General features: G+C 38.6%; 2 protein-coding genes and 1 pseudogene across 2 annotated transcripts; 1 reads left to right on the forward strand and 2 right to left on the reverse strand.

Annotated features, from left to right (window-relative positions):
- Positions 1–5,626, forward strand: part of LOC130421221 (deleted in malignant brain tumors 1 protein-like) — a 29,435-nt pseudogene extending 23,809 nt beyond the window's left edge.
- Positions 5,627–5,656: 30 nt separating this feature from the next.
- Positions 5,657–20,640, reverse strand: LOC130420642 (deleted in malignant brain tumors 1 protein-like). Its single transcript, XM_056748090.1, has 11 exons — positions 20,611–20,640; positions 11,951–11,992; positions 11,456–11,791; positions 9,076–9,387; positions 8,690–8,995; positions 8,315–8,617; positions 7,866–8,171; positions 6,905–7,213; positions 6,736–6,821; positions 6,533–6,634; positions 5,657–6,460 (listed from the first exon to the last, which is right to left on the reverse strand). Exons 2-10 carry the CDS (start codon positions 11,988–11,990, stop codon positions 6,536–6,538), a joined length of 2,097 nt encoding a protein of 698 aa, XP_056604068.1. The 5' UTR covers positions 11,991–11,992; positions 20,611–20,640; the 3' UTR covers positions 5,657–6,460; positions 6,533–6,535.
- An 864-nt stretch (positions 20,641–21,504) lies between these two features.
- On the reverse strand, positions 21,505–25,339 carry LOC130421222 (scavenger receptor cysteine-rich domain-containing group B protein-like). Its single transcript, XM_056749005.1, has 5 exons — positions 25,281–25,339; positions 22,877–22,923; positions 22,465–22,788; positions 22,089–22,394; positions 21,505–22,010 (listed from the first exon to the last, which is right to left on the reverse strand). Exons 1-5 carry the CDS (start codon positions 25,337–25,339, stop codon positions 21,655–21,657), a joined length of 1,092 nt encoding a protein of 363 aa, XP_056604983.1. The 3' UTR covers positions 21,505–21,654.
- Positions 25,340–26,731: the final 1,392 nt, after the last annotated feature.

Raw genomic sequence — 26,731 nt, forward strand, 5'->3', positions numbered from 1 at the left:
CCTACAGACTCTCCGAGACGTCCACATTTGGTTAACAAACATTGTCCTATTCTGCAATAGCACAGACAATCATTTATTTCAGCTCGTGAAATATGCAAACTGTAATTCCATGGAAAAGTCTTCACAATGTTTGAATGACGCGTTTCTAGTTTGTTTACCAGTACAATGGATGAAGAGAGAAATCATTCTTCAAGCCAGATCATTAATTCTTGCCAGAATATTCCTTTCTTACTGTTTGTCCACTAGTTTTTATTCACAAAAAATAGACTGAATTTTAAATGTCTGAAGTTGAATTGTTTTATAAATTCATTTTATACAGTAGGGGAAAAAATGGAAATGGAAATTTGATTACGTGTAATTTGATTTAAACTGTACACAAGTCTGTTTTTTTATTTTGCTCGTCTTCTCCAAGTAATTGAAATGCATCACTTGCTCGTCTAACATTCAAGAAATGTTTAATCAATGTATTACAGATGCGAACAGACACCTTGATGTGAATGCTTGTCTGTCAGAGATAAAGAGGCGGAGCCATAAAGAAAATGCAGGGAAATCCTGAATCAATCAAATCCCCAGTTCACTTCCTTAAGATTATCCCACGCCATCTTGAAGACATTTGGAGTGACATTTTACCAGGTACATTTTTTTATGATGAAACACAGGTTTAGTTTGCTGATTTGTTCATTAAATACTTGATATGTTAATATGTTAGATATGGGTGGTTTTCTTTGCCATTTTATATTCTTATAAACACACACACACAGAGCTGGAATTCAATTGAAATTGAACAACTTCAACAACTTACCGTGAATACTTAAAAAATGAAAACCACAACATGACTGTGATGTAAGGATGGTTTATCAGCCGGCATGACCACTGAACAGAAACTTTTTTTCAGGCATCACAATGTATTGCTTACGGCTTTTTGTTCTCCTGTTGGGTAAGAAGAAACACCAGCACAGAGACATACACACACCTTTAATAGAACTACTGAATCGCTGGTATGAATATGAAGTGTTTTGTTGGAGTATCTATGTTCTGTTTAAGTTCTGTAAACACACACAGGCTTCAGAAAAGGACCTGAAGTGGCATCTCTTGTGAGGTTGGTGAACGGCACCGACTTTTGTTCTGGTCGGGTGGAGGTTCGGTTAAATGGACTTTGGGGCACAGTGTGTGACACCGGATGGACTCTAATAGACGCTGCGGTGGTGTGTTATGAGGCCGGCTGTGGGCCCGCTATAGAAGCAAAGACGGGTGCTTTTTTTGGAGAAGGTTTAGGAGATATATGGTGGAGTAACGTGACTTGTTTGGGCTCTGAATCTTCCTTGATGAACTGCCAGTGGCTTCAACAGGCCTGTACGCATCAGAACGATGCAGGAGTCGTGTGTCAGGCCGGACGTAAGCTTGAATGACCTCTAATAAATGGGAAACTGGAAATGTGAAGCATTTATAATCACCCATCCTGTTTCTTAGCTTCTCTTAGGTTGGTGAACGGCTTACACTCTTGTTCTGGACGAGTGGAGGTTTTTCATGATGGTCAGTGGGGAACGGTGCGTGATAACGGATGGGATCTGTCAGATGCTTCAGTGGTGTGTAAAGAACTGGGTTGCGGTGCTGTCATACAGGCGAAGATTGGTGCTCATTTCGGTCAAGGTTCAGGACAAATATGGATTGACGCTGCACAATGTGCTGGAAGTGAGGCTTCATTGGAGAGCTGTACATCGATAAAATGGGGAATGGCGAGTACAGACCATTCAAAAGATGCTGGAGTCATCTGTACAAGTGAGCAAGAATTAAAAAATAACTAAATTGTTTTGTGGAACACAAGAGTAGAAATGTTGAAGTTTTTATTTTGCTAATCATTCGTTTTGCCTTTCATTTCAGCTCTTGTGAGGTTAGTAGACGGCCATGACTCTTGTTCTGGACGAGTGGAGGTTCTTCATAATGGGATATGGGGGACAGTGTGTGACGATTACTGGGATTTAATAGATGCTGGGATGGTATGCCGAGAACTGGGCTGTGGCAATGTGATACAGGCAAAGAGTAATGCATTTTTTGGAGAGGGTACAGGACAAATATGGATGGATGATGTGTGGTGTTCTGCGACTGACCCTAAACTGACCGAATGTAAATTCCTTGGATGGGGAAACCACAACTGTGTGCATGGTGAAGATGCTGGCGTCATCTGCCAATGTCAGCTACACATTTAAATACATCATGAAATCTACCTTGGGACTGTGAGCGGATCAAAATATTTCCAACCCTTTTTTATCATGTTAGATATTGTTAGGTTGGTGAATGCCCCGTTTAGTGGCAGGCTGGAGGTTTTGCATGGTGGAGAATGGGGAACGGTGTGCGATGATGGCTGGGATCTGTCCGACGCTTTGGTGGTGTGCAGAGAACTGGGCTATTGGAACGCTAAGGCTATAGAAAACAGCTCTGTTTCTGGTCAGGGCACAGGACCCGTGTGGGTCAGGAATGCACAATGCATTGGAAAAGAGACCAGTTTGAGGACTTGTCCATCAATGGTGTGGCAGTCCCAGACCTGCAGTCATGACAGAGATGTTGGCATCGTCTGTAGAGGTAGATCAATGTAATGAATGTAATATTGCATTACCATTCAAAAGAACGATGCATCATTGCACAAACTGAACAGGAGTGCAGCAATAATAATATCCCCCCACATAGTGAACCAAAACTATTTTCGGTTCTCAATTTTTGCATTTTCGAGTGCAAATTTTCAATGCAAATCGAGCATTTTAGTATGGGTAGTTGGGTTGAAGGGTGATGTTGCAGGTGGGGTTTCAGTATCCCACACTCAAAAAAGAATAAACAAACTTAATTAAGTTAAGGAAAACTTTTCCACAAAATTGAATGACATTTCTCCAACAAAATATAATTAGTTTGAAACGATTCATTATAATCTTTTTTTGTAGACTTTATTAAATTAATTTGTGTCTTACCTTCCCAAAAATGAAATATGTTCAACTTTTTTTATATTATACATTTTTAACATTAATTAGGCATTATTTCATTCAACTTTAATAAGAAGATTGGAAAGGATTGTAAAGAATGGCGTAATGAGGATTGTAACCGCCCAGGACCAAACCAAAGGCTGCACTTTTCTGAACAATGGTAACCACAAAACTCAAAAATATAACAAACTATTCAAAACCTTAAACATAAAGACACATTAAACACTAACAAGTGTTTATTTGTACTGAAAACGCATAAAATATCACTTATTTAAGAAAATAGCAAAGCATGCTGGGAAAGTCCTCAGCCCAATTATAACTATTTTATGTTGACACAACACAACTCCTTTATGTTGTTTCAACATGAATGGATTCAGTTAAACTAAACATAAAAAGACATGTTGTGACCAAATTTTCCAAAAGTTGTGTTGATATAACTTAAGAAAGTTAATAAATTGAACAAGCAGTAACTATTTGTTATTTGTTACTAATTATATGTATGTTTCGTAGGATTTACATGAAACAAATTCCTACGAATAAAATATTGTAGTAATGAATTCTGTGAGATCAGGTTTTTTATTGGTTGTGTTTTCTTCTGTATTTCCTCAAATCATCAACAAATTTGTTATTAATACATTATATTTATCTTGTTTTATTTCAGTATTCTATTTTTATTTAAATATTTAAACATTTAGATGAAAAGATTTTTAAGGTACTGTTAAAAAATATTTCAGTCAAGCGTTTCAAAACTGTCGTGTACATAATTTATGGCTGATTTGATATGGCAAATGATGCCCTCTCATTTCTTCTCTTCTCCCGCGCTGCATTAGGGGTCCAGTTAACTGGTGGTGGTGAGTGTTCTGGACGAGTGGAGGTTTATCATGAACGCCAGTGGGGAGGTGTATGTTCAGATTCCTGGGATTCCACAGATGCCGCAGTGGTATGCAGGGAGTTGGGATGTCCGAGCAATGCTGTACCAAAGAAATGGTCTTATTTTGGATCGGGACCAGGATTAATATGGTTAGAAAGGGCTGACTGCACAGGAACTGAATCATCACTGAAAGAGTGCAATTTAAATACCTGGGGGGTAGATTCATGCATTGGAAATGAAGCTGGAGTCATCTGTCGAGGTGGGATTAAGACAGTCTTACTAACTACCACTTTTGAATTGATGTCTATTAATATTGCATAGATTCACTTTTTTGAAGGATTTCAACTATTTAAAGTCTAATGTACGATGCTATATTATTCTGTTTCTCTATGCATCATGTTTTGTGAACTTGCCATCTGCCTAATCCAACTTTGTTGATTATTTTGATTCACTTTACTTTAGATATTCGACTTGTAAACGGAGACAATGTATGTTCTGGAAGAGTGGAAGTGTTTTATAATGGTCAGTGGGGAACAGTCTGTGATGCTGGCTGGGATTTAAAAGATGCTTCAGTGGTGTGTAAACACATGGATTGTGGGACTCCTATAACAGCAAGGCCCGGGGCGTTTTTCGGACAGGGTTCAGGACCCGTGTGGCTGGATGATGTGACTTGTTTCGGGGATGAGCCAACAGTAAAACATTGTCCATCAAAGGAATTAGAAACAAGTTTGTGCAGCCACGGACAAGATGCGGGAGTCTCCTGTCAAAGTAGGCTTTATAATGTGACTAAAGATCTCATAGTAATACGATTCAGTGTCTGAATGGGTTCAACTGTATGTGATACCAATATTTGCAGTTACGAAGCTGGTTGATGGCCCCAATCCGTGTGATGGCAAACTTCAGGTTCTACATGATCATCATTGGGGGTCGGTGTGTAATACTGGTTGGGGTCTGGAAGATGCTACAGTTTTGTGTCGAGAGCTGGGATGTGGTGAAGCCGTAGTGCCGATGGCGTATGTGGGCCCATCTGTTGGGCCAGTATGGATGGACCATGTCGCATGTACAGGAACTGAGTTAAAAGTGCGAGACTGCCCATTTACCGGAGGGGGTGTGAGCAGTTGTTCAGATGGACTCCAAGCAGGAGTCATGTGCATCAGTAAGATCATTTATAGACTTCCTGGCAAATAAATAAATACATGTAACTGTCAACCATTTGGCTGCATTTCAATTCACAGAATTTGTGAGAAGAGGTGTGGTGAGGATTATGGTTTCAGCTAAGACTGGCGTTGATGTCAACGACCCAAAATTTAAGAAGGACCTTTTGGAAAAGGTGAGATAAAGAAAGCCATGTTTGGAATCTCCAGCAAGGCATGTTCTTTAAAAAGACCAACACAAAATTACTAAAAAGAAGCATTTAAGTACCGCTTTACTGCCCTCTGCTGTCCACTTGACTACGTCAACGCCTTCTTTAACCAAGTCATGTGATGAAAGTTAGATTTTTTTATAGTGCCAAATTACTTAATAAAAATGTTGAAATATTTGAATAAATACTTTTAATGACTTGGATCACAAATGATTTGAAATATTTTAATATCTCAGATGTCAAATACAGAAATTCAAACCTGGCATGATATGCTAACTGAGGTTTAATTGGATTTTACAGATAAAGAAAGTGGTTCAAAGCAAAGGGGATTCTAATGTGAACTGGAGAACACAGCCCGACGGACAGATATTCCAAAAATACTCCACATATGAAACACCGCAAGAGGTTTGCGAGAGCTGATATGTGTATATAGAGAAAGATACAATCATATTAACTGAATATATATTTTATTGATTTTGTATTTTGCCTGTAAACATTGTCCTTTCCGAATCAATAGAAAATCCGCACAATGTTATTCTTGTTCTTCTATAGCACTACAGTATGTAATTTCAACATTCCTAAGAATTTGTCTGAGAGATGCTTTATAAAAGAGTTACCTTGCAGATGTCTATTGCATCACAGAGTTTTTTTAAAGTACTAAATGTTGTAATGGAATAACGTGTACAATGCATTAGTAAAAGAAAGCAAACACAAGTGGCCACACAAAATCTTTTTTCTATTTAAACAGTATGTGTTGTAGTTCCTTGTAGTTAACGTATTGTGTCTTCTATATAAATAAATGTTACAATTTTCTCTCTGAATCTAAAACTTATTTTAAATCCAGAGATTCTATATGGTTTCAGCGACAACATCATAAACAAATGTGGCCCAACCTTAACGCAAAGTATCTATAACTGTCGAGTATTTTTCATTAAATACTATGAATATGCAGTATAATAAAAGATTAATAGAAACTAAATCTAAAATAAATTGTGCTATTATAACCAAACATAGACCAGAAGTTAATTTCGGGCCATGCGGGTTCGTCCATCTATTTGATGTCTTTATTTAACTGCATTGTTCTACCGCAATAAATGTGTTTTTTAATAAATGTGTTTATTTAGAAGATTAATGCGCTTCACATGTAAAAAGTTTTTTACGTTGAGAGAGAACTAAACCCAAATGGAACCACTGTTCTCTTGAATTTCGTGAAGGGTGAAATCATCTTCAGGCTTGTGGAGACGATGCGAAAACCTGTGTGGGATGAAGACTTGAAATTTTGTGTTCATGATGCAATGACAACATAAACAACTGAAATGAACAAACCTGTTAGGGATCAAATACAGTTTCTTCCTGAAACACTTGTTTGTTTTGCTGAATTCTCCAGTTGACCGTATATTCTCCCATCTTTTGGATTTCTTGCCTTAACTGCAACATTCATTTAAACGACATTACAGTTAGGCACTGGCAACAACATAACATAAACGTTTCATTTAATCACTGTATGTTATTTTATGTGTATGCGTTACTTTATCCAAGATTTGCTTCTTGACTGTTGGGCTGTTAGGGTTAACCTCGGAAGCTGTCACTTCAAACCTGAGCACATTTCTGATAACTGTGAAAATGAGAAATTGTCCATCACTATGAGAGGAATGATGCACATGCAATTTTTCAAATAAGGTTTGGACATGCACTCACTTCTGCACACTACTCCTGCGTCGTATGCATGACTGCAGGTGCTTTTCCCCCAACCACCAAATTCGCAGTCTTTCAGGTTTGACTCTTTGCTTGTGCAACCGACGTTCTCCATCCATACTTTCCCAGCAGTTTGCCCAAAAAATGCATTTGGCATGGGCTCCACGTTCCCACCGCAGCCCAGCTCTCTACAGAGCACTACACCATCAGCGACATCCCAGCCATTGTGGCACACTGACCCCCACTGACCGTCGTGATAGACCTGTACTGTGCCTTGACAGGAGTTGTTGCTCGCACTCACCAATCTCACCTCTTGAAGAATTAGAAATGACTGTTTTTATATAATCCAAGCACATAACGTTGCAGCGTGCCTATATTTATTGTCAAATAAAGTAATCAGAAGCCATAGCTGCGTCCCGATCCGCATACTATCCATCCTAAATATTATTGGAAAAAATATTTAAATTGAAATACTATGAAAGTAGTTTTCTCAAAGGACCCAGATGGTCTACTGTTTCCGGTGAAAATTTGAAGTATAAATATTATACTTCAAATATTATACTGTCTGATATTACCCACAACTCACTGTGAGACTTCCGTTTCGCTTATGATTGTTATTATTCATACCTTTGGTATGTCACAGTGCAGTTTTGCTACGCACTAAAATGTATATATATATATACTTTTCCATAACAAAAGCAGGACATACTTTAAGGGCATATAATAAGTATGCGAATTGGGACGCAGCAATTTTGCAACAGTTAAGGAGCGTTGTTAGGCACGACATTAAATGATGAAGATATTATTGCTCCGCCGAAAAATGTAGTTCCTTGGAAACGTAAACAACACAGTGATTTCCATGCAACTCATCAATGGGAACAACAATTTTACATCATAAAATGTTTTGAGAATAACGACTATTTACAAATATGTAAAAATGCTATGACAAAGCCTTTTGGCTTACCTCTACAGACGACACCTGCGTCTTTATGGTGCCCACAGTTGTGCGTTCCAATTGGGTTTGCTTGACAGTTAACCAATGACCCCTCGGTGCCAGTGCATTGGACCTCATCCATCCATATTCTTCCGACACCGTCTCCGAAAAAAGCACCTTTCTTCGCTTCAACCGCAGTGCCGCAGCCCATCTCTCTACAGACAACTTCGGCATCGTTTATATCCCAGTTGTCGTCACAGACGGTTCCCCAGTGATCGCTAAGAAGAACCTCCACTCTTCCAGAGCAAACGCTGTCTCCACCTACCAGTCTCAATGCTACAAGACACAGTAAGTCAACATTTAAAAGCAGGTGTGACAAAATCAAGCAAACATTTTATGTGAAATATCTTTGCGAGATATCTTATTATATCTTAACTTTTATCGAGATACACAGTCCAATAGATAGGACTTTTACTGACTTTTGCAGGCAACTCCTACATCGTAGGAATGTGTACAGATGCTGTTTATTCCAGGGAAGGGACATTCCCTAAGTGAAGACTCGCTTCCGGTACAAGCTAAACCATCCAGTGAAACAAGACCTGGTCCGCTTCCATATGTGGGTCCAGTGTATAACATTTGAAGAGGACCACAGCCAAGCTCCCGACAAGTCACGATGCCCTCCATAGTATCCCAGTTATTATAACAAACTGAGCCCCAGTCTCCGTTGTAACGCACCGCCACCGTTCCTCTGCATCTAAATGGCCCATTTACAAGTTTGGCATCTGTGGAAAAAATGAGGCTTTAAGTAAACGTTTCGCTAATTGTTTGAACAAATTTAGATCAGTCAAACTTACGCCTGCAAACAACTCCTGCTTCATTATTGTGATTACAGGTGTTTGCCGTTCCTATTGCTAAACAGCTTTTCATATTGCTCTCAACCCCCAGACAGTTTTTGTTAAATGTCCATATTTGTCCTGTTCCCTTTTTAAACGTAGATCCAGTTGTGGCATATAAAGCGCTCCCACAATCCAGCTCTTTGCAGATCACATCTCCGCCCAAGAGATGCCAGTCTTTGTCACAAATCGTACCCCATCCCGAGTTGGGATAGAGGACCTCGACCCTCCCGGAGCAGGCGTCGTCTCCATCCACCAGCGCGACCTCTAAAGAGGAGACAAGCGGTCAAAGGGCGATCAGATCAGAACCTCACTATTGGGCATTTTCCGCTGGTCGTCGCTCTCACCTGCACAGATGACTCCAGCATCATCTGTGTGGGTGCAACTGACAACTCCCCAACCGCTAAACGTACATTCTTCAACAGAATCCTCGCGTCCAGTGCATGACAGACCGTCCATCCATATCTGTCCAGAGCCCGATCCATAAACGGCGGCGTTGGAGTACACTGTTTTTGGCTTTCCACAGCCTCGTTGTTTACACACCACCGCTGCGTCCACCGTGTCCCAGCCGTTGTCGCAGACTGTGCCCCACACTCTATTGTGAAAGATCTCCACTCTTCCTGAACAAATACTACTGCCGCCCCGTAACCTGACGATGGCTACAGAAGAAAAGGTTAGTTTTCTGGACATAATAAAATTGTGCCAACACACGAATCTCTTTCAATACAAAACCAAAGTTCTAACTTAAGGAAATGTTTTTTTTTAAAAAGATGACTTGAACAATGAAGAAGTTAAAATGAGTCCAGAGTAGATGGAAACTCCTTTAATACTGTTAAGAAGCAACTCTTGGTGAGACGTCAAGAAGCTCCTTGCAAATGCAAAGAATACATTTACATATTTACATTTCTTCTTCTACTTGCTTGCCTGAAGATGTAACAGTATAAAGACTTTCCCTCTAGTCACAATTTGTTGGGCATGTGGTCTCCCAGATAGTGAATATGATTGATTGCAAGTGACAGTTTAACCAAAAATGAAAAATCTGTCATCATTTACTTACCCTCTTGTCATGTCAAACCTGTATGATGTTCTTTCTTCTACAGAACACAAAAGGAAGAAAGAAAGTCATACAGGTTTGAAATGACAAAATGGTATGTGAATAGTAACTGATTTTTGTTTTTAGGTGAACTATCACTTTAATGTTGATTAAATGTTAAATTGGTGATTCTAAACATTGATTGTACATTCAGTCAATTATGATTTTTTCTGGGCTATGTGGCTTTGTAAGCATAAACTAAAAATATTTAAATATACACTGTATATTCCACAGCGGCTGAAAAAAAATAAGAGACCATTTCAAAATTGAATTTACTATTTTTAGATATGTTAAGGCAAAATGATTATTTATCCCAAATTTCTAATAAAAAATATTCCATCTATTTGCATTTATTTGCGGAAAATGAAAGCTGGGGATACAGGTGAAAATAACAGAAAAGATGCTCTGCAGTGTTTGGGGTCTGAAAAATACAAAGAAAACAAGTTCATTTTTCACTTTAAAGCAATACAACACAGTCATATTTCTACTTGTACTATAAAATTCAACAATTTGTTTTGTTAATGTCAACCTGGATTTTTAAGACAGTTTTCATGTGTCTTTTCATGTTGTCATGCTTTCACATTGCTGTTGGATGACTTTGTCACTCCTGAGGTTTGATTTGATTAAAATTCAACAGTAGGGATGTAATATTATATAATTATATAATATGATAATATTATCGATATCTATCAATCACAAAAATTGTCTCAATTGTATCATGCTCACATGATTGTATGAAACGATAGGTCTTCCAGGCCTAACATAAAGAGAATTAGAAAAAATCTGATACAATTATTCTATTTTATAAATGGGATTTTTAGGTCAATTGACCCATCTCATACTTTAACTCATACCTCCAAGCAACAGTTATGGTCAGCGGATTAAGAAAAGAAGATGCTTATGGCACGTTTCCAAGTCATCATTTGTCATTAGAAATATTGCAACTAATACAGCACTGCGGACGTTATACCGACGTATTATCATGCAGTGAGATTTTGTTACGTCCCTATTCAACAGACACTGGACAGGAATGGCTGAAATGCTAATAAAAGAAAATGGGAATGGTCTATGTATATGTATATGCTATTAGCATTATCGTCCCAATGAGGGGTTTTAAAAAATATATCATAACAAATAATGTTTTTTACTTTCATCAGGAAGAACGTGAGATTTTGAAATTATTTTAATAGAAACATCTCTTGAATAGAGCATGGGTGCAAATTAAAAAAATATATATCACTGCAGTTTTTTATCATGAAAATAAAGGTGCAATATGAGAACCATTTTTGGCTAAATGGTTCCATAAAGAGCTTTGAACAACCAAAGAAACTTACTGATTCACAAAGGGTTCTTTGTTGGGGGAAAGAGGCTTTAAATGATAAAAAAGTGAGAAAGAAATGGTTCTTATTAGAATGCTTGAGTAAATGGTTCTTTAGGGAATCAAAAATGGTTCTTGTTTGTCATCGCTGTGGAAAACCTTTTGTAGCACCTTTATTTTAAAAGTGAAGAGTAATAAAGTGATTTGACCCTAATGTCACTTTTTTCTTCATATTATCTTTGAGTTTCACAGAAAGGTCGTTTTGAAGTAAAATGAATTTTCTATTTGTGTAAACTGTCCCTTTAAATGAACTCACGGTCACAGATGACGCCAACATCGTCTGAGTGGTCACATGCATCGGTGTGGTTATTCCATTCACAGTCCATCACCAAGCTCTCGTTCCCAAAACAGTTCAGGTCATCCATCAGTAATGGTCCAGATCCCTCACCAAAAAAAGCCCTTTTCTTTACGACTGAAAGAGGACCACAACCCACTTCCATGCAGATCATATTCCCTTCAGCAGCATCCATATCACAAATGGTGCCCCAGTCATCTGTGAAAATCTCAACTCTTCCAGAACAGCTGCTGGTACCATCCACCAACTGAATCGAACCAAGAGTGGGTTTCACGACCCCCGCATTTTCAACATTATCTGAAATTCAGAATGATAATTCACATCTCAGCATAGTAGGCTACATCTCTCTTCCATATAAAGTTTTGTTTGATTTTATCGCCTCTGAAAATTAAGCACATTGTGTCTTTAAAAACCCAACGCTAACTTTGGATTTTTTTTGTTTAAAATTTCTCTCACCAAGTAGCAGAAGGAAGCTTGGGAGGAACAGCATTTTCATTACTGCAAAGAGACAAGCATATATATTTGTATATAAAAATATACTAAACTAATGGTGATCAACAAGAATAGAAAACCACTGAAAATTTGACAAGTTAGTGGCACAACAATAAATCAAACTGAGTTTTTAACTTGAACAAATTGACCATTCCATAAAGTCCCATAAAACTGCAAAACATTCATATTATTAACAAAACTCTTTCTGGTTAAATGACAAAAAGGAAATTGATTTACTTTCCTTGCTTAACATCTTTCATGATCTCTTTAGTTTATTATGACACTAAGCGTTGATATTCCCTAAAAATAATTTACACCATCCCCTTAAGACCAAACAAAACTACTGCAGGCTACTTATGAATATCTCATTAAATTTTCAAACACTGTCCCTTTATTTTAAATCATATTAAAATATGCAATTGATGCAATTTTTGCACAAATTATCTGATGCAAAATATCTGGAAAAAAAAAGAAGCAAAACCTTTTGATGCCATTCTTTTGGTTGTTCGTTGTGCAGGTGAAGAGACAGAAGGTGTAAAGAATCTTTGTTAACAGCAGTCAGCGTTAAACCCCGGAGCCCCTCCCTCAAACCAAACCAAGCATTTCACTGCTGTGTACATAACGAATACACAAAAATAACCATCACACTGCCAGAAAATGGGGAATCATCGCATTTCACTGTAATTCTTATTGAGATTTTGCTTCCAGTCACAAATGTTTTATAATGTATCAATCTGACTGCACTGTGTCAGTCAGTGTGTTTTGTGTCATACCAGTAATAAATAGCTACAAGAAACTACAGTGTTTACATTTTAGGGTTCTACCTTACATTGGGCATTTTTTCATTTATGTAAAACATGATGCAGACACTTTGATTTTACCAAGTATTTTAAAAGTCACAGTTGTCAATACTGTTTCAGCATGAAGTGACTAAGCAAAACAAAACGAAGGAATTAAGAAATGCAAAAAGAAAACGTGCTGTTTTCTATCTCTTCTTTCTTCAACTTCGAGAGACTTTGTCATGGGTAAGACGGACGCATTTGTTAATCAAATCTTTGTTTAACTATTCAAATAGGTCGAATTTAGACTCTTGCAAATTTTCTCAAGCTGTTGAAGCAATATGCAAACGAGAATGCGGAAAAACTCTGGAAAAAAGTTGAAAAAACAATTGTAACCTTATTTCCAACCGATTTCAAATAATGTGTGAAAATGTGTAATGTCATGTTGTGTACTTGTTTTTATACATTGTGGTGTCCAAATGTCCCCAAGAGGATAGTAAAAGTCTCTCCAATTCATATGGACTATTAAACATAGGCTACTTAATGATGTTTATTTGAAAACGTAAAAATGCATTTTCCGGCTAGGTTTTGGGGTTGGGTTAGGGGGAGGCAAATATAAAAATCATTACGCCTATGGAAATTCCCCACAATGTATAGAAACGTGTGTGTGTGAAGCTAAAACTACTTTGTTTTTGGTCTCAGTTTAACAGATTTTCAGGGTGGAAGATTTTTAACAAAAAAATTCTGTGGTTGTTAAAGTACACAAATGTAAATTATCGCTTGACTCCTGGCTTTACCTGTCTTGCAGTGTATACACAAAATTGGACAAATGAGACATGAAACTGCTTGTAACAACTAAAACCATTAACATACAGGTTTACAAATGACCTCATGATTCACATGACCTTGCATGTGACCTTGGAGGCTCACCAATGCTCCATGCACTCTTGGATGTGGAAAAACATACTTTTATATTTGTGAGACAATGCCATCATGTTTTGTAATAGTGAATTGGTGCCATCAGGTACAGGTTTGTGAGACACTGTTTTACATTAATGCAAACTTTTATAGTTTTGACTGTCTCAAGTTGTATAACTATGAAGCAGTAAAATTGACACAAATCTACACAGAACAGCACCTTTCAATACACTTTTTTTACAGCTATGAGCTGTGGCTAGAAAGAGAGGTCTTCTCACAACCCATCCAATGGGAAGGTCTGCTACAGGCCCAGTGATGGAGATCACAGTGTTATGGAGGTGTTCTTGTTTGGGAAAGATGTTTTTATTCTATATTAAACCAACACTGTTACTGTGGACTCACAATTAACACACCAGTACTCAAAAGCATGAATGGCCTGCTGTTCCTGATTTGATAAATATGTGAATATAGCATACTGGATGGTCGTCATTTGATAATTTTAACAAGTACTTAACAAAACCTAACAAACACAAACATCAAAAAAATTAAAACCGCTCCAGTGATATTATGACATTGCATAAATATAAACACTGACTGATTGGCAACATAAACAACACATATTAACTTGCATAAAATAAAGAAGCTTTACAAAAAGCAACACACTCACTGTGTAGAAGTTCTAGTTTAAAGTTAGAGCTATTGTGCTTCAAATATAAAAGCCTTGGTTGAAATCCTCCCATTAAGCATCTTTAATCATATAATACAAAAATTACCTGACTATCTGTAGTACCTGAATCTCTTAGATCAAGCCCACAATCTTTAAAGAACTTCAACCATATCAAAAAAATCCCTCCATTAAAAAACTCAACAAAGTGCCTCAAACACACTGGCTGAGGTTTTGAATGCTTTCCTTTAATTCTAGAAAGTTCGGGTTATGTCTGTAAGATTCTTTAAACCTACCTATTAAAGAAAGAACCTGTTGTGTTTTTGGTGTTTCAGATATTTTTAAAGAGAAATATACCAGGAGAACCGTAAAAGGTGTGACAGATCTCGTGGCTCAGTGGTAGAACCGCAGGCAATTTAATCTAGTCATCCGGGGATCAAGATCCACATGCTTCAGTCTAAGTGCTCTGCAACATCTCTTATGCTTGGTAATGATTTAAAGAGAAAGGGTAAATATACCAGAAAACCAACAAACACGTGTATAACACATGGGATCGGTGGCATGAGCACAGAGTCCGAAGGAGTGCTAAATAAAGTGATTCAGGTTGTGCAATTAAAATTTGTTATGTTTCATGAATGTGTATGAAATATAGCTGGAGAAAACTCTATGCATACAAGGCCCAACCACTTGGCTCAGGGGAAAGAGCACCAACAAATAAAGGAGGTGCCCAATGGTTCATGTCCAGGTTCTGACAATTGTAAGTGCTCGTTGCCATACTTTACACCGTTCTGATGAAAGAAACATTTGTCAACATTTGTTACAGGGAGTTTAGATCTGAAGAAATAGATACACACGGCTGAAGAAATGTCACAAGCCTTCATGGCACAGTAACTCAGGTCTATAACCACAGAAACAAGAAGCCGCAGGTTTGATACCAGGCTCTGCACTGACATGAGAACAGGTGGCTAATGGATCGAGGCTGACCGATCACACCTTAAGTGTTTATTATGGACACCTGATAATAATAGATGAATATGCCCGTGGTAATGACACAAGCGTGCCTTGCAGAGTGGCTAAGGTGGAAGCGCAATGGCATGAGAACAGGTGACTGTGGGATCTAAGTCATCCAGAAACACTTTAAGTTTTAATGACATCTCTTACGCATACACAAAAAGATAAATACACCCGGAGAACTGTCACAAGTGTGTTGCACCCAGTGGCTCAGTTGAAAGAGCACTGATATGAGAACAAGTCACTGTGGGTTCTAAGCCATGCGGAGAAACTTTAAGTGTTCAATTGCATCTCTTTCGCATACCTAGTTAAAGAAAAAGATAAATACACCCGGAGAACTATCACAAATGGGTTGGACCCAGTGGCTCAGTTGGAAGATCACTGGTATGAGAACAGGTGACTATGGGTTTTAAGCCACCCAGAGACACTTTAAGTATTCAATGACATATCTTACGCATACACAAAAAGATAAATACACCCGGAGAACTGTCAGGAGTGTGTTGCACCCAGTTGCTCACTTGAAAGAGCACTGATATGAGAATAAGTGACTGTGGGTTCTAAGCCATCCAGAGACACTTTAAGTGTTCAATTACATCTCTTTCGCATACCTAGTTAAAGAAAAAGATAAATACACCCGGAGAACTGTCACAAATGTGTTGGACCCAATGGCTCACTTGGAAGAGCACTGATATGAGAACAGGTGACTGTGGTTTCTAAGCAATCCAGAGACACTTTAAGTGTTCAGTGACATCTCTTTCGCATACCTAGTTTAAGAAAAAAAACAAATACACCCGGAAAACTGTCACAAGTGTATTGCACCCAGTGACTCAGTTGAAAGAGCACTGGTATGAGAACAGGTGACTGTGGGTTCTAAGCCATCCAGAGACACTTTAAGTGTTCAATGACATCTCTTACGCATTCGCACAAAGATATATACAACCTGAGAACTGTTACAAGTGTGTAGGACCCAGTAGCTCAGTATGAGAACAGGTGACTATGGGTTCTAAGCCACCCAGAGACACTATAAGTGTTCATTGATATCTTTTAAGCAAACCTAGTTAAAGAAAAAGATAAATTCACCCGGAGAACTGTCAGAAAAGTGTTGGACCCAGTGGCTCAGTTGAAAGAGCACTGGCATGAGAACAGGTAATTGTGGGTTCATAGCCATCCAGAGACACTTTGAGTGTTCAATGATATCTCTTACGCAAACCTAGTTAAAGAAAAAGATAAATACACCCTGAGAACTGTCACAAGTGTGTTGGACCCAGTGGCTCAGTTAAAAAGAGCACTGGTATGAGAACAGGTGACTGTGGGTTCTAAGCCATCCAGAGAAACTTTATGTGTTCAAGGATATCGCTTACGCAAACCTAGTTAAAGAAAAAGATAAATACACCCGGAGAATAGTCACAAGTGTGTTGGACCCAGTGGCTCAGTTGAAAGAGCACTGGTATGAGAACAGATGACTGTGGATTCTAAGCCAACCAGAGACACTTTAAATGTTCAGTGACATCTCTTTCGCATACCTAGTTCAAGAAAAAAACAAAAACACCCGGAAAACTGTCACAAGTGTATTGCACCCAGTGGCTCAGTTGAAACTGGTATGGAACAGGTGACTGTGGGTTCTAAGCCATCCAGAGAGTTTTTAATTGTTCAATGATATCTCTTACGCAAACCTAGTTAAAGAAAAAGATAAATACACCCGGAGAACTGTCTCAAGTGTGTTGGACCCAGTGGGTCAGTTGAAAGAGCACTGGCATGAGAACAGGTGACTGTGGGTTCTAAGCCATCCAGAGACACTTTAAGTGTTCAATGATATCTCTTACGCATACCTAGTTAAAGAAAAAGATAAATACACCCGGAGAACTGTCACAAGTGTGTAGGACCCAGTAGCTCAGTTGAAAGAGCACTGGCATGAGAACAGGTGACTGTGGGTTCTAAGCCATCTAGAGACACTTTAAGTGTTCAATGACATCTCTTACGCATACGCACAAAGATAAATACAACCTGAGAACTGTCACAAGTGTGTAGGACCCAGTAGCTCAGGTCGAAGAGCACTGGCATGAGAACAGTTGACTGTGGGTTCTAAGCCAGCCAGAGACACTTTAAGTGTTCAATGACATCTCTTACGCATATGCAAAAAGATAAAGACACCCGGAGAACTGTCACAAGTGTGCAGGACCCAGTGGCTCAGTTGGAAGAGCACTGAAACTGGAACAGTAGGTCCAGAGTTCAAAGCCAGCTGGTGGCATGTCCTGCACACAAAGCACAGAGGGAGGAACCACACAACCAAGAGAGGCCAGAGAGGCACTGAAGGAGAGGAACCACCGGAGGAATCAGTCAAGGATCAAACAATCAGAGGCACCACAACAGGATACCCAAGCTGAGAAGGGGGGAGACGTTGGAGCGTGTCTCCCCCGAGGGTGAGGAAAATGTAAACAGGGGGTTATGCGGGAGATGCCAAAACTTTTGCAAAATACTTAACAGTTCGTAAGAACTGGCTTGCAGCTACAATACAAAAACACATACACAATTTAAAACCCTAAATATGGAAGGTCCTGCTCCGCCTTCTGCTGCTCCGCCTTCTGCTGCTCCGCCTTCTGCTGCTCCGCCTTCTGCTGCTCCGCCTTCTGCTGCTCCGCCTTCTGCTGCTCCGCCTTCTGCTGCTCCGCCTTCTGCTGCTCCGCCTTCTGCTGCTCCGCCTTCTGCTGCTCCGCCTTCTGCTGCTCCGCCTTCTGCTGCTCCGCCTTCTGCTGCTCCGCCTTCTGCTGCTCCGCCTTCTGCTGGCCTCAAACCCCAGACCTCTTGATCTCAGGGTGTTGCTCCTTACAACTTAGCCACTGGACACTGCATGCTTGAGACAGTTCTCCTGGTAATTTTATATTTTTCATTAATATCTGATACAACCACATAAGAATCATTAGCAAGCACTCAAACTTCATCAAGCTGGTCTTGAACCCAGGTTGAAACATTGGATCTGAGTTCAATAATCCTTACCACTGAGCCACAGGACACTGCATGCTTGAGGTTGTTCTCCTGGTAATTTTATCCTTTTTACAACACGTAAGAATCATCACAAAACATTCAAACTATATCAAGTTGGTCTTGAACCCAGATTGATCCCAGATTGAACCATTGGAACATAGTTCCATGCATTTACCACTGAGCCACTAGACTTCCTTTGGTCGGAATTGGTATCTTTTTATTGATATCTGACACACATAACACTTGTCCTACTGAATTCAAATGCCTGATTCAAACTTCTAAAAATACTTATGCAATAACTTTTTGTTTAACCTACATCATAAGTGAGAAAGGAAAGATTTAGCTAGTTTATGGGCTGCTCCAGCTTTAACCAGCCTTGGCAGTCCAAGTATCATAAAACAAAATCAATCTCAGACATTTGCACAGAGACAAGATTTAAACCACTTACATAACCACTAAATAAATCAAGAAAAGCTAAACAGGATTTAGATTCTCTGATCAAGTTGGGACAAATGTATTATCTTTGCCTGTTTGATGTGAGATTTTTAAACAGAGTTCCTTATTTTTTAGATAAAAATACAACAAAACCAGTCAACATAGAAACACTCAAACATGGACAGGGCCAATGACAGAACAACACCACAACAACAACAACATCAAAAAAAAAACATTTAAGATGAAAAACGAAAATAAAACCACACAAAGCAACACAAACCATAAACTGCCCACCAAAAAAAAACAGAACCAAGTGAAGACTGGGGAACAGGTGAAGCACATTAATTCATAATGAGTGAACAAGGGGGCGGGGTCAAAACTGAGATCACATGATGACTAAATACCAAAAACACACACAACATGAAGACGAGGGCACACGACCCTCACACCATAAACAAACATCCACCTGTTTGAAAACAAGATAAACAAAACTGAAACCAACAGAATAAGACAGGATATGTCATATAATTACATGTTTCCTTTTAACTTTCTTTTTATGGTATCATAATAAATGAGAAAAATTACAACATATGTAAGTGTGAAACTCTGCAGCCTTGCTTGTCTGTAAATAGTAGCCTATGTTTGCATGTGTTAGTGTTTATGAAAATGACAATGTCCAATAGGGCAAAGATGACATCACACACAATACGCACTATGCTTGAGTTTATATGCATTTATTTTAATGTCAGATGGACTCTAAGGGTTAACCTGTTTGCTAAGTGTCTATGCAATCTATTGAAACTAATAAATGCAAAGCAAACAACAACAAAGAGCAATCATTTGGAAGATGCTCTTGGACGAGAAGATTCTGCTGACCTCTAGTGGAGGTCAAATGACATGATATTGTCATTATAAAATCCAGATAAAACAGGGGATTTTAAAGATTCATAAAAAATGTAATTCTGCATTGCTTAGTAGCAGAATTAAGCATTGTTGAGGAAAAACACTATTGATTAAGATTTCAGAAAACTTTTTTTTGGTATTCAGGTGTGTTACTCCTGCACATGCACCCACAGACCAAAAGTTCCAAAACATAAATACCAATAATGTACTAAATATTTGACATCTCATATTTACACCTCATTAATTATGTTAAACACATGCCTTATTAAAATGCCTTAATATGAAGTTATGTCATTTTTATTATCTCCTTGGCATTACAATGTATATCACGTCACAAAGGTCAAAGTTCAGATTCAGAAAATTGATTTAGTAATATTTTTCAGTTCCACACACATGAGATAAACGTCAAACTGTTAGCACAAGATGTTCGGCAGTGTTTCAAGTGATGCTTTGAATATTATTCAAAATACATTGAGTCTCTAGAGCAATTTTCTCACCCGAAAGATAATCCAAATCACTTTGTATACCACAAATAATTAATATTTAGGTTAGACAGTAAAAGCTGTGGCTATATTCCTCCTACGGAAGCTGCTGTGTACAGGCAGAGCAATAAACCATGAGGTACAAAAGTACTCTGAATACATAAATCAAGATTATAAAAATTGTTTGTGGAGTGATGTAATGAAACTGAAAATCACAGAAGAACGGAACAGCACGATCTGGCTGAAGAACAAATCACTACACACAATTTAAGTTACAATAGAACTCACATGAACCTTTGGATTTCTAATAAGTTTGTAAAGCCGTATGCTATTATTCTTATTGTGTAGGAGCTAAAACTACGTAAATTCAAGATACATTAACTGTTGAACTACATTTCAATTACAACTCAAACTCCTATTTTAAAGCACATCAGTTGCAAGTTTGTTTACTTTTAAGGCCTCTTGGACCTTCTGAAAAACGCTTCCATCAGACTGAGTTGTCCACCTCATGGAGAAAGTGTCACTTGTTTCCATCTTCTTCTGCATCTATGAAGATCAAATGCGTGAAAATGCAGAGCCGACAGTTTCATGAACAGCCAGTAGATAGAAGCACACAGTAAATAAATTCAGTGTCCTCTGTTCTCACCTCCTCTAAAAGTGCATACTTGATTGAATCATAGTTTGGGTCCACTTCAGGTGCGGCCTTCACCTCTATCCTCACCAGGACTTTATTATCTTTCTGCGCGAAAGTGTCTTCAAAGTACAGGAGATTGATTTGAAAAATAATAAGAATGATTTACCACAAAATTACATTGACCATTGTAAACTTGTAAATGATATACATACTAGACATACATACATACGTTTATTTATGCATTCACGAGTTCAAAAATACTTACAGGTTCAAAAACTTTCCCAAGCGTACTAAAACTTCAATGTTATATAATGTTATCTTTGTTTTCTATAATAATTACAAGAATAATGTGCCGATTCAATAGCCATGCCATTCACAATATAAAAAGGGTAAAAATCTTCATGAATATATTAGCAGTGAAACTATTCACAATAGCTCCGAATTTTATGATTGTTTATCACACCTGAAGCCTTACATGACATATTTCTATTTGATTTTAAATCTGATGGAATCTCACCTCTGCAAATGACTCCAGCATCATACCGATGCCCACATTGATCTGAACGCCAACCAGTCGAGTTACATTTCATCAGTGTAGACTCAGACCCAACACAGCCAACACCTGTCATCCATATCGGACCTGTTCCCTGTCCAAAATACAGGGCCCTGCCTCTTGCCTCTACGTAGGGGCCACAGCCCAGTTCTTTACACACCACTGCAGCGTCCGACAAATCCCAGTCATCATCACACACTGTTCCCCATTGACCATCATGGTAAACCTCCACTCGTCCAGAACAAGACTCGAAGCCGTTCACCAAAATAACAGGGTCTTATGACCACAAAAGCATTTGAAGAACATATCATTGCACGTGTGTTAAGGTTATAGAGGGAAAGGTTTGTAACTCACAGCCACAGATGAGTCCAGCAGTCACAGAAAGAATGCAGAAATAGTCACCCCATCCATCAAAATGACAGGTGCTTAGTAATGGCTCCGACCCTAAACAATCGACATTATCCATCCACATTTGATTCGAAGTCTCTCCAAAATAATCACTGCGTGGTATTTGCTGAAAATCCCCACAGCCGAGCTCTCGACACACCACGTGACCGTCTAAAAATCCCCAAGTGTCGTCACATACCGTTCCCCATATTCCCTTGTGCAGAACCTCCACTCGTCCAGAACAAAAGTCGAAACCGTTTACCAACCTGACGACGGCTAATGAACACACAAAGAGATGAATGGAAGCAGTTAAAACATATTTTGTGTAGAATGTGTTGAAACACGGTAACTTACGTCGACAGATGACTCCTACATCCATTGTGTGGTCACAGGAAGACACACTGGACACACTACAGGCGCTCAGTATTGATTCATCTCCAACACAGTTAACATTGTTCATCCATATCGGTCCTGAACCTTCTCCGAAATAAGCACCCCTCTTTGCTTCAACAGCATCTTCACATCCCACTTCTCTACACACCACCGCAGCATCCGACAGATCCCAGTCATCATCGTCACACACAGTTCCCCACGTGTCATTCTGAAGAACCTCCACTCGTCCGGAGCAAGAATCAACGCCCTTCACCAATCTAATTTTGGCTGATGAGAAACAAAAATCAGCAAGAGCACTGACTAATTTTATTTGTGCAAAAGAATTGACAGTACTCACAGCGACAGACAACTCCAGCGTATCTTTTACACAAATATTCTCCCCAAAGATCGTTCTCACAGTCCATAAGTGAAGATTCAAATCCAGTACATCCGATCACAGACAGCCACGCTGCTTGTTTGGGCTCAAGATTTTCCATATTGGTCTCTCTAACGCTTCCACAGCCCAGTTCTTCACAAACCACCCTGGCATCTAGTAAATCCCAGAAAGCGTCACACACGGGCCTCCATTCATCATTATGAAGAACCTCCAGTCTGCCAGAACAGGTGTTGGCTCCATCAACCAATCTGACGGATGCTGCGTTGCTCGGTGTGTTTTCCAGAACTGCATGGCATGAAAAACACAGATACATCAATGAGAACGTATTTGCAATTATGTGAATGGAAGAAATGTGTGAGCTGTTTTCTCCTACTTTGAAACAAAATGAGTGCAGAACACAGCGTAACTGCAGAGCAGAAACTAAAAAAAGATTAGACAAAGTTGATTTCAATAGACAATCATTGGATGATTCATGACATTGTTCTGGAACACAACAACAGGAAGATTTTGGTAATTCATCTGTGTGTTTAAGTTTACAAAAAGAGCCACAAACAAGCAACAACGATATCTAACAAACAAGCAAATATTTCATCCATTCTCTAATTCCATATTGTAAACATTTCTCACTATTTCGTTTAAGTATACTATTTTGAAAATCAATTTACATTACATTTGGCAGATTTGTCCAATGCGACTTATTGTCCTTAAGAAAGTTTTGTTCTTAAGAATCATAATTTGATAGGAAATCAATAAAAACAAAGTTCAAAAGCATCTCAACCTGTTGAAGTCCCTCATGATTGCCGTGACTATGTGGGAATGAGAGATGTGATGAATTTATTGTTTATTGTTTTTTAACCGACAGCCAGTCTCCTCCCGACAGCTCACCCCTGCAAACGATCACACCTTTTGTTCATAGAAATCATTTTACATGACTATTTTACATATTACATAATTCACAACCCAACCAACACTATTCAGGGTGTAGTGCAGTTGTCAAAAAGCAGAGTTTAGACGTGGGGGGTGGTTTACATGTTCCTATAATCCGATACTAATTCATTATGATATATTTTCCCGAAAAACAGATGAACATACACATGTATAAATTTCGACCAATAGATACATTAAGTTTGGACTCATTAAGTTTGGAGACATGAGCGAAATAAAAACCCCATTGGAACCATAAAACAATTGTGTGGCACAAACAGAAGCCTGTTTGCATTTCGTTTGGTTGTCGTCCCCCAATCACTCTGATGGGCCTCATTAATAAAATGCAAAAGCCTGAAATACTCCCTTTAAGTAAATACTTCTGGAGATTTCTAAAACAGAGTATTTGTGTGTTTCTGGTTAATTCAGGTCATATTTTAGAGTTAAACCTCTGCTCTAAATGCAACCCTACATTTCTTCTGCTTAGCCCATTTCTTGTAATGGTCATGTCTGCCCCTGTCTGCTTTTTGGTGTTCTCCATTGACTGTATTACTCCACGGACTTCAACTCCCACACTGCTCAATGGCTCCTCAGCCATTATAAAGACTCACCCTGCATTCCAACTGGGATCAATCACCCTCTGAAGGGCCCTTCGGGGTAACAACAATCATGGCCGCCATACTGAAGGGTCGCTCCTAACCGAAGTGCTCATAACTGGCCACTTCAAAGGGCCCTTCAAAATGAAGGATTTCGAAGGGTACAACTGATGGTCACTTCGGGCCCGCCTCCTTACTTCAAGAAACTGTTGTTTGGTCCCCTACACCCTTTAACCCTTCAAAGCTCTCACTCCGGAGGGTAAACTATACGAAGGGCTTAGGGCATAGGGATGAGCCCTTCGAAATGGAACGCTGTTTTCTCTATTGTTGTCTGGTCTCGTCTTGTATTACATCAATGTTAAACTACAACTTATTCTTTGTAAAAGCTCAAATAAGAACTCCTCATTTGCATTTCGGAAAGGTTGCTTTCACTACTACAGTACTCATCTCTACAGTTCATGATTAGCCTGTTGCAAATGATTTACACAACAATCTTTTTTGTGTCTTTTTTTAAAAAGGGTAATTGAAATACGGCATATTTCACGGAAACCCTCCCTGCACACACTGTTGTGATCAAACCATATCAGAGCCTGGCATTTGTTAACAACATAATCAATTTTAATAAACAAATAACAAATAAATTCAAAAAAGGGTCAATCACCCTGTTCAAAAGTTGACCTACATTACACCTTAGTGTGTTGCATTCATGAGCATTATTATGAACAAGATCTTTTTGCATCATGGAGAGCCAATAGACAGTAATGGGAAGACGTTAATGGATGAAATGATACTGTGTGTTAATTACATATAAATAACCGCTTAGCTTTACCATACCATAAATGTATGTCCATTTTTTCAGATATGATGTTGATACACTACAGATGTACTGTTGATATAAATATGAAATGGTTTTCTGTCTTATGCACTTACTGCTTTGAGTACTATTCAAACTAGACCATTTCAGGTCATTTGATTAACTAAGGAAGTAACTTTCCATTCAGCCTTCTTAATACCAAGCTTAAAAATGCAATCTGGTGAATCTAACAAACAGAAACAACTAAATGCATTATAAACTATACAACTGAATTGAATTGATTTACTCAGCATATAGAAAGAAGAATTAAAGAAGAAATGAATGGTTTGACACAGTGGACAGGAAGCGTTGATAGGTGGATTGTCCAGTCGGGTTATAAGTCAGCGCATTAACCACAGGGCTATCGACACCGAAAACAATATTTTATATTTTCATATTTTTACCATGCACTGTGCTTTCCGTTATGCGGTGACGCAACCTTCACCGCAACCTTCAGCAACATTGTTGAAGAACCAATTCTTTTATTCAGATCCTCAGAGAGTTCTTTGCCATGAGGTGCCATGTTGAACTTCCAGTGACCAGTGTGAGAGAGTGAGAGCGATAACACCAAATCTAACACACCTGCTCCCCATACACACCTGAGACCTTGTAACACTAAAGAATCACATGACACAGAGGAAGGAAAATAGCTAATTCGCCCCAATTTGGACATTTTCACTCATTGCCAGCGGTTTAAACATTAGTGGCTGTGTGTTGAGTTTTTTGAGGGGACAAAAATTGACACTTATACAAGCTGAACACTCACTACTTTACATTGTAGCAAAATGTAATTTCTTCAGTGTTGTCACATGAAAATATTTGCTCAAATTTGAGGTGTGTATACTCACTTCTGTGTGATACTGAGTATTCAAATTGAAACGTATGAAAAAGTTAAAATGTTTTCAAGGTCTACACTTTAAAAACAGTCATGTTAAAAACAGCACCTTTTGTGTTTAGCCAAGGACACATCTCTGTGTTATTTCTTGGGACAACACAGAAGTGTTAAGTAACACATAAAGTCCTATATGGACACAAACATTGTGTTGAAATGAACACATCCATTTTAAAAGTTGTAGTGTTTTTAGCTGCTTGTTAAATTACGGATGAGTTTACTCATCAAATAAGATTCTCCACCAGATCTATCAAGATCAAACATATATGAAATGAGTTGTTAAAACGTCAAATTCAGTCAAGGAATTAGTTTAGCTCAAAGGCAAATATGTATAATAATCGTCATTACACATACATATTTTACAATTCTGATTAGCAGTATAGTGATACAAATCCTATATGTATTCGTCCAGCAAATGCATCAATGATATATACACTAACGTTATCTCATGACCATAAGTAACGTGACTTTACCAAACAAAATTTAAGAGCAGAGGTAGCATAGATCGAAACACAGTTTAAGTGACCAAGTTTGTGAGCGTGAACAAAGAGAACCCATCACAAATGCCTTTATGGGTTTTTATTAAACTCTACTCTACATGGTAAACAAAATGAAGACAAACAAATACATTAAACACAAATGCGCTAGGATGCGCAGAGAGAGAGAGAGAGAGAGTGAGAGGGCATGGCCGCGAGGCAGGTAAAACATGTCTGAAAACCATTAAAATCATCTTTAACAAAGAGGCACGATCTTAACGCAGCTAATCTATATTTAGAAACGGATACTTGCAATATTGTTGTTGGACCAATATCTGTATGCGCGTTGATGGAAATCTTGAATGGTTTCAGAATGCAGTCCTGTTGAAACGCTGAGTTTGGGTTCTGAGTCCAGAGTTCCATGGCCTAAACGGACTCCCCAGAGGGGAGTCCCTTGGAGTGTCTTCTCGTCCTCTTTCTTTTCCTT

Source organism: Triplophysa dalaica, chromosome 5, assembly GCF_015846415.1.
Source record: "Triplophysa dalaica isolate WHDGS20190420 chromosome 5, ASM1584641v1, whole genome shotgun sequence".
In the NCBI taxonomy this organism is placed as follows: domain Eukaryota; kingdom Metazoa; phylum Chordata; class Actinopteri; order Cypriniformes; family Nemacheilidae; genus Triplophysa; species Triplophysa dalaica.

Excerpts from the sequence above, each read along its gene's own strand:
- LOC130420642 (XM_056748090.1), bottom strand. The coding sequence starts at position 11,990 with ATGAAAATGCTGTTCCTCCCAAGCTTCCTTCTGCTACTTG. Across the intron at positions 11,792-11,950 it reads AAGCTTCCTTCTGCTACTTG|ATAATGTTGAAAATGCGGGG; the intron begins GTGAGAGAAATT and ends TCTGAATTTCAG. Across the intron at positions 6,635-6,735 it reads AGAAGCAAATCTTGGATAAA|TTAAGGCAAGAAATCCAAAA; the intron begins GTAACGCATACA and ends TGAATGTTGCAG.
- LOC130421222 (XM_056749005.1), bottom strand. The coding sequence starts at position 25,339 with ATGTTGCTGAAGGTTGCGGTGAAGGTTGCGTCACCGCATAACGGAAAG. Across the intron at positions 22,924-25,280 it reads AACGGAAAGCACAGTGCATG|TTTCTGCTCTGCAGTTACGC; the intron begins GTAAAAATATGA and ends ATCTTTTTTTAG. Across the intron at positions 22,395-22,464 it reads CGCTGGAGTTGTCTGTCGCT|CCAAAATTAGATTGGTGAAG; the intron begins GTGAGTACTGTC and ends GTTTCTCATCAG.